The sequence below is a fragment of the Esox lucius genome, chromosome 19 (genome assembly GCF_011004845.1).
Source record: "Esox lucius isolate fEsoLuc1 chromosome 19, fEsoLuc1.pri, whole genome shotgun sequence".
Taxonomy (NCBI): Eukaryota; Metazoa; Chordata; class Actinopteri; order Esociformes; family Esocidae; genus Esox; species Esox lucius.
Genome location: NC_047587.1, coordinates 20,913,586 through 20,920,513, shown reverse-complemented (window position 1 = coordinate 20,920,513; position 6,928 = coordinate 20,913,586). Strand labels below are relative to the sequence as shown.

Below are 6,928 nucleotides of genomic sequence, written 5' to 3'. Positions count from 1 at the left end.
GTGTAGATTCGATGAGAAAATGTTTGGGGGGGGTTAGGTACCAGAGATTCAGTGAACTACGAACAGGTGCGCGAGTGCATGGAAATATTAGCACGAAGGGCCTTGCATCACCAATTTCCTTCTCTGGGAACGTAGGGGAATACCATTACCTGATTGGTTTACAAGCAGTTCGCTTTGCTCGTGCTGACAAGAGCGTGCACACCAACGGAGAACATTCAGCTGAAAGCCCCCCTGGACTTTGCGATTTAACTGACTGAATTTGGTGAGTGATGGTTTCAATCATTTTAATATTTTCTGGTATATCTAAGTTACCCAGGGGCTCTGTTGCGATAGGCTTAGCTAACGTTAGCTACAGCTTGATGAATTGAGTCATTGAACACAACAGGAGAGAACGCAACGTTAGCCAGCTAAAAATCCAGTGGAAAATTATTAGCTAACGCTACCGTTAATGTTAGCCTAACATTAGCTAGATATTGTTACTAAAGTTAGCTGCTAGCTTGTATAGGTAACAGTAAATCACAAAAAAGAAACACTGGTTGATGTTAGTGCTTCTTTCTAAAATCTCTACGACTCGTTTTTCCAGGATGTGTGGATGATTTTGAGGTGAGGAGACTGACAAGGCTGAAGGTAAAGTGGTCCACCGTTATATCAATAATGCTCAACTAGAAGTTAACACTAATACAAACATCATTTTTGCAGAATGAGTGTGTTAGGGGAGAAGGACGCAGCCATAGTTAAACAGCTGGATGCTGGCTTGAAATGCAGCTGGAACTGGTCGTGGCTAAAACTTGAAGGCAAGGTCTCAGTGAAAGGGCAAGAGGTGTCCTTTCATCTAGGAGATGTATTCAACAAAATCAACAGGCAGGGATTCGCCAGATGCATTCTCTGCCACAAAGATATCAATTATGCTAACAAAGGCAGCCATGCTCTGCAGGCTCACTGCCAGACGGAAGTTCACAAGAAGAGGGTGCAGATGATAGTTTCCACTCATAGTGTTGCCAGCACCTTCCTTCCAGCATCAGCTAGCCAGAGTCCAGCAAACCAGAATCAAGCAAGCCAGGGGCCAGAAACAACCAGGCAGCAGTGCCAGGGAAAGATCCCCGTACCAGTTATAAACCGCATAGCAAATGCAGAGGTAGGTGGTGTAGGCCTGTTAGTCAGAACAGGGAGTATAGACAGAGTACACTAGCACTTTGAGATGTAAAGTGCACTACAAATAAAATTTATTATTATTCACAATCAGCTCCGGTCACTGGCAGCATAATCACCTAAACATGGAATATACTATCTTTACATTAATTACATAATTTGTGTTCTAGGCAATGGTCCTTGGAACCTTGGCGGAGCATTCAATGCCGTTTTCTAAGGCTCCTGTAATTGTTGAGCTTTCCCAGACCCTTTCCTTAGATAAACCAGCGTTGCAGGGAATCAAGCTGTCGCGGACGGCAGTTTCATACGAGATGATCCATGGTCTAGGTATTTACATTTTCTTTCTTGCCTACTATTTCAGTGTTTTAATTTCCATTTTAGTGAACTGCCCACACCATTTTTTCCCCCTAAAACTACCATGTTGCTATATATACTTCTATGTTGCAAGAATTACCTGTTGTATGATTTATATTGTATCAGTTAGATTATGCACGTGATGTGACAAATCTGTCCGATTTTGTGTAGGGCAGACTTACTCTGAGAGGACCTTTTCCAACATGAAGAGATTTCCCTTTTCGTTATATTTAGACGAGAGTACCTCCAACAACAACAAAAAGGTTGGTTTCATATTAAACTCTTGCCATCAAAGTCCTTCTGTTTTTGCTTTAGTGTATGCCCTATAAAATGTTGCATGGCTAATAAACCTTTTTATGTTGAAGGTCCTCTCCATGCTCGTTTGCTACTATCATGCAGACTTGAGGAAGATGATAGTGGAGCATTTTGGGTCCTTGGAGATAGTGAAGGTAAATGCTGCTTCTTTAGAGAAGATGCTCTGTGAGTTCTTTGAGAAAAACAACATCCCCTGGAATAACCTTGTGAGTATGCTGATGGACTCGTGTGCTGTGATGAGGGGCAGCAAGACCGTCCTCGAGACCAGGATGCACCAATACTGTCCCAACCTGCTCGATGTTGATGGGGACTCCTGTCATCACATACACAATGCGGCAAAGAAGTTCTCAGTCCTTTGACAGCTACTTGGAGAAACTGTTCAGTGATCTCCAGGTTGACCATCAGTGGAGTCCAGACCAGGTAAACAAAATGCCAAGCACATGGCACTACAGCTCTTTACCACCCTCTGTTGAGCACACTCCACCTATGTGGATTTGGTATAACCTGAATTTGTCAACTCTAGTCTAGACCACGGCTTCTGGCCCTACTGTACTGTACTGTGGTAAAGCTATGGAATGTGTAGAATGTCTATGTGTTTCTTTCAAAATCTTTTTCTGTCTTTTGTCAGGTGAAGTACCTCAAGGAGATAGCTATGATTCTAAATCTCCCCGCCTCCAGCTCACAGAGGGGCTTTGTTCCTCATCGCTGGCTGTCTGCAAATGCCATGCCATGATGCCTGCGTTCAAAGCCCCCTATGATGGCTACCTCTCCACTGCAGATAAGGAGCTGTATAGGGATCCTTTGGAACTGGTTTACACCAAGTACCACGTCAACCAGGCGGCAAGAGCCAGTATCAAGGTGGTTCAGGAGGAACTCAACAGGAAAGGTGATGAGACTTGATGTTCCAATCCCTTTTAATAATTAGCACTTATACTTGTTATGAAGTTACTAATGAGGAGGAATATGTATTGTGTTTTACACTTACATCAATTCATCTTTCACAGGCATGACTCCACAAGGCCGTGAGAGAAAAAAGAGGGTATGTCAGAAGCTGTTGCATGAGGAGACGACAACAGTCCTACGGCTCAGCATCTACATGGGTGTGCTGGCTATTCTCAAGGAGTATATCATGGTTTTCCAGGTTGGTGTTAGTTGTGCTTGTAATTACTGCAACATGACTGCACGTGCATGTACATCCAATGTTGGCAATCAATCAATTTCATAAGAATTTGTTTTACATACACAGGGTAGCCAGACATTGGTTCACAAACTTCATGATCGGCAGCTTGAGCTGTTCCTGGCCTTCGTGGCTTACTTCGTGAAAGGCCGAACACATTAATTAATTAACTCCTCCTTACACCCACTCTGCCTGCATTAGTATATTCATTTTATCTACATTTTTATGTTGTCTGTGTTATCAGTTGAGTGTTAACTTTTTTGTTAAGCAACCTGGGGTCTTTTAAAAGGTACTTAAGTTATTACTCCCATTAATTACTTCCCTTACACAGCTGTCTCCCAGGGCTCTGAGGGAGATGGTCCTCGAGGATCATATGCTGCTGCCCTCCAAGGAGGTCTATGTGGGACAGGAGGCTGACACGTTCAGGAGCCAGAATCCCAATCATGCTCTAAGTACCCTGCATTACCTGCATGACTTTTTTTCACTCTGTGAGACTTAAAATAATGGTCAGTTTTTGGTGTTTTGTGTCAGCTGTTGGTGCCATTCCTAGCAGACGTCAGGAAAGCCTACATCACCACTGCAGTGTACCTCCAGAAGAAGCTCCCCTTGGCTAGTCCGACTCTGACAGCCCTGTCTGCTCTGGACCCTCTTCTGAGAGGCCACTCACAGGCAACCATCCAGTTGAAGAGGTAAGAATTAAAACAAAATTTTTGCCATATTACCAGGTACTTGGGGATTTTTGTCTTAACACTGATTTCAAATTCTCATCCATTTCTTGGCAGACTGAGTGGTATGCTGAGGCACCTCTTGCCAGCAGACCAGGACATCCAGAGAGAACTTGTGCGGTTCAATGTTGACCTGACCGTCCCCAGTTTCAAGGAGGGAGAGAGCATCGTGGAGTGGTGGGGTCATGTCTTTGACAAGCCAGATAAGTACCCGTCCCTGAGTGCGATGGTTAAATGTTGCCTCTCCATCTTTCACGGACCAAGAGTTGAGTCTGCTTTTAGTTTGATGAATGATGTAATAGACCAAAGGAGTGGCAACATGAATGTACCAACATTTGACGCCATCCAGACGGTCAAGTACACCCTGCAGTCCAGGGGGAAGACAGCCATGCAGCTCTTCAGAAGGGAGGATGTGAAGTTCGGGGAGGTGGACAGAACACTGCAAGAACATCAACTCTGCAGCAGCCACATACAAACGCCAGCAGAAGATGAATCAGAAAGAAAAGCAGCAGCAGCAGAGCAAGTATGGCTCCCAAGCATCTGGCAGTGCTCAGGAGGCCAAGAAACAGACTGCTGAAGTAGAGAAAAGGGCAAGGATGAGACATGTGGCAAAACAGCGAAAGCGGGCCATGAAGACACTGGTGGTCCAGGCAAAGAAAAAAAAAAGATTTTTTTATGATCTGTAATGTAAATTTTCTTTGCCAATAAAATGTATGCAAATCTGAATTACAAAATTGTATTGGCTGTTAATCATGATGGAAGAGTAGACAAGTTAGGTTACAGCATGTCCACCATCTTTTGTGGGGGTTATGCATTAAGGCATTTGTGGTGCCCTTACCACATTGTGTCTCATATACTGTAAATGTTAGACCCAGTGACAGGCTGGCATGAAATGGCTTGCATAGTAAGGAGGCCATAATATTTTTGACTTATGACTGAAGTTAAGTTTCTCCAGCTCTCCCCAGGTTGGCAAAAAATGCATCTCAAAATGCATCAGATTGATGCTTTAAAATATGGAATATTTAAAATGTTCTTAAGGGGGAGCATGCCCCCGGACCCCCCTAGAGGGGTACTATCCTTCTCACCTTTTTTACCCCTGAACCGTTTTCATGCCTGCTCAGGTTTAACTGGTCGACGGCATTTCTTCCCAGTGACCAAGAGAAAGTTCTTGCCCGGCTGCAGGAGCTGTGCCGGGGGGCTAACAACACTTTTTTCTTCCTGGTGGTACAGATGCAGTTTTTTCTTTTTCTACACTAACATAATCCTTGCCTGAGATTTGCATCAGAAGCCGAGCCTCTAACTCTGCTATCTTTACCTGAAGACGATAGTTCTCCGTGTCTGTGCCTTATCACAATTACAGTGATAAGGCATTTTAATGATACGTCGGGTGTTCAGGGGTTAGTAGTTCTGTTAATAATTTCCAAAAAGAGTAAGAGTTCAACAGATGAAAAATATGGCGTTGGTTAACTCTTTAAGTAGAATTTGACAAAAAAAATTATATAGAGTAAATTCGAAAAAAGTTTGGCAGGTAGCTATAGGAAACAGCAGGCAGCGTACAGCACGTCAACGATCCCACAGTGCAATTAGGCAATTGTGTTTCTTTGTAATACACACCAATCAGCCATAACATTATGACCACCTGCCTAATATGCTGTGGGTAAATCAATCAAATGTATTTTATAAAGCCCTTTTTACATCAGCAGTAGTCACAAAGTGCATTTACAAAAACACAGCCTGAAACCCCAAGGGGCAACCAACAACAGTGTTGATGCACAGTGGCTAGGAAAAACTCCCTAAAAGGGGCAGAAAGATAGAGCCTGATTCCTCTCTAGGTTTCCCCCTGAGGGGTTGCCAGTCCTCTTCTGGCAGTGCTGGGTGAACATTTAAAAAGTACAAATTGTAGTAATTAATTAATGCGTGTGGGCTGTGTCCGGAGTCTATAAAACCTAATACAGGTCAGAAGCATGACTGGATGCATAAGGACAGGGACAATCTGGGGAGGCGGCATGGGTGTTTCCAGCATGAAAAACAGACACAATTATGTGGTGGAATTCACTGCATTGGCCCAGGAACACTTCCAAAAACCATTGTCTGTGAACACAGTATGTCGCTGCATCCACAAATGCAAGTTAAAACTCCACCATGCAAAGAAGAAACCATATATAGACAAGATCCAGAACCGCCGCTGCCTTCTCTGGGCCTTAGGTCATTAACCTGTCACCCATTAAAAACACAAGGCGCATTATGAGATGAAAAATACGACAAAGGAGACCCCGAACTGTTGAGCAGATTAGATCCTATATCAAACAGAAATTGGTCTCTTGAGTTCCCAAACTCTTACAGAGTATTGTTAAAAGAAGGGAGGGTGATGCAACACAGTTAACATGCCCCTGTCCCAGCTTCTTTGAAACGTGTTGCTAGCATTAAATTCTAAATGGGTATGTATTTTTCTAAAAACAATTTCTCAGTTTAACTATTTGATATGTTGTTTTTGTCCAATTTCCTATTGAATATAAGGTTTAAATGATTTGCACATCATTGAATTCTGGTTTTTATTCATATTTTACGCAGCATCCCAACTTTTTTGGAAACAGGGTTGTATTATTTCAATTAAAACCTTGTCAATGTCTTATTCATTTTGCTATTTTTCTTATTCAAACTCTTTTCATGGAAAAAATTGACATTTCTAAGTGGCCACAAATATTTGAGTAGTAGTGTGTGTTATGAAAAGGAACAATCCCTTAGTACTACAGTTTACAGAATCCCCACAGATAAAAACACAATATTGACAGCCGAACTTCTATGCTCTTCGTTCAAGAAGAGGACTAACGGTGAGTCAACTTCATAGACTTAGCCAAATACAATAAATAATTAAATTCCCTCCTAGAACATTTTCATCTGAGAGGATATCCTAACATATGGCTTGATACTTGAATAGAAAAGAGGTACTCAACAAATCATTTCAGAAACCTTATAACCAGAAAGTTCTCTGTAAGCCCTATACTGACATTTACTGACCTTTTTTGTCCATTGCAAACTAATACTGGCATTTATTAGTATCAAACACTTTACTTAAACTACTTTTAAGAACCCAACACAATGCACATACAATCAATCTATCCAATATATACATTTTTAGAAATCGGATAAAGTCAGAGAGAGGTAAGAAGCTTTTATAATAGGGGTTTTTCACTGTAAATAATGCACT

At 42.3% G+C, this 6,928-nt stretch overlaps 1 protein-coding gene across 2 annotated transcripts; it reads left to right on the top strand.

Moving 5' to 3' along the window:
• The first annotated feature begins 600 nt into the window (after positions 1-600).
• On the top strand, positions 601-4,359 carry LOC109616948. 2 transcript variants are annotated; one of them, XM_034288454.1, is made up of 8 exons: positions 601-1,135; positions 1,395-1,476; positions 1,675-1,766; positions 1,869-2,238; positions 2,447-2,704; positions 2,823-2,959; positions 3,327-3,684; positions 3,778-4,359. In XM_034288454.1, exons 1-4 carry the CDS (start codon positions 701-703, stop codon positions 2,175-2,177), a joined length of 918 nt encoding a protein of 305 aa, XP_034144345.1. In that variant the 5' UTR covers positions 601-700; the 3' UTR covers positions 2,178-2,238; positions 2,447-2,704; positions 2,823-2,959; positions 3,327-3,684; positions 3,778-4,359. The 2 variants fall into 2 exon arrangements, with proteins under 2 accessions (XP_034144345.1, XP_034144344.1); XM_034288453.1 differs by having other exon boundaries at positions 1,320-1,476.
• Positions 4,360-6,928: the final 2,569 nt, after the last annotated feature.

Excerpts from the sequence above, each read along its gene's own strand:
- LOC109616948 (XM_034288453.1), top strand. The coding sequence starts at position 701 with ATGAGTGTGTTAGGGGAGAAGGACGCAGCCATAGTTAAACAGCTGGAT. Across the intron at positions 1,136-1,319 it reads ACCGCATAGCAAATGCAGAG|GCAATGGTCCTTGGAACCTT; the intron begins GTAGGTGGTGTA and ends TTTGTGTTCTAG. Across the intron at positions 1,477-1,674 it reads CGAGATGATCCATGGTCTAG|GGCAGACTTACTCTGAGAGG; the intron begins GTATTTACATTT and ends GATTTTGTGTAG.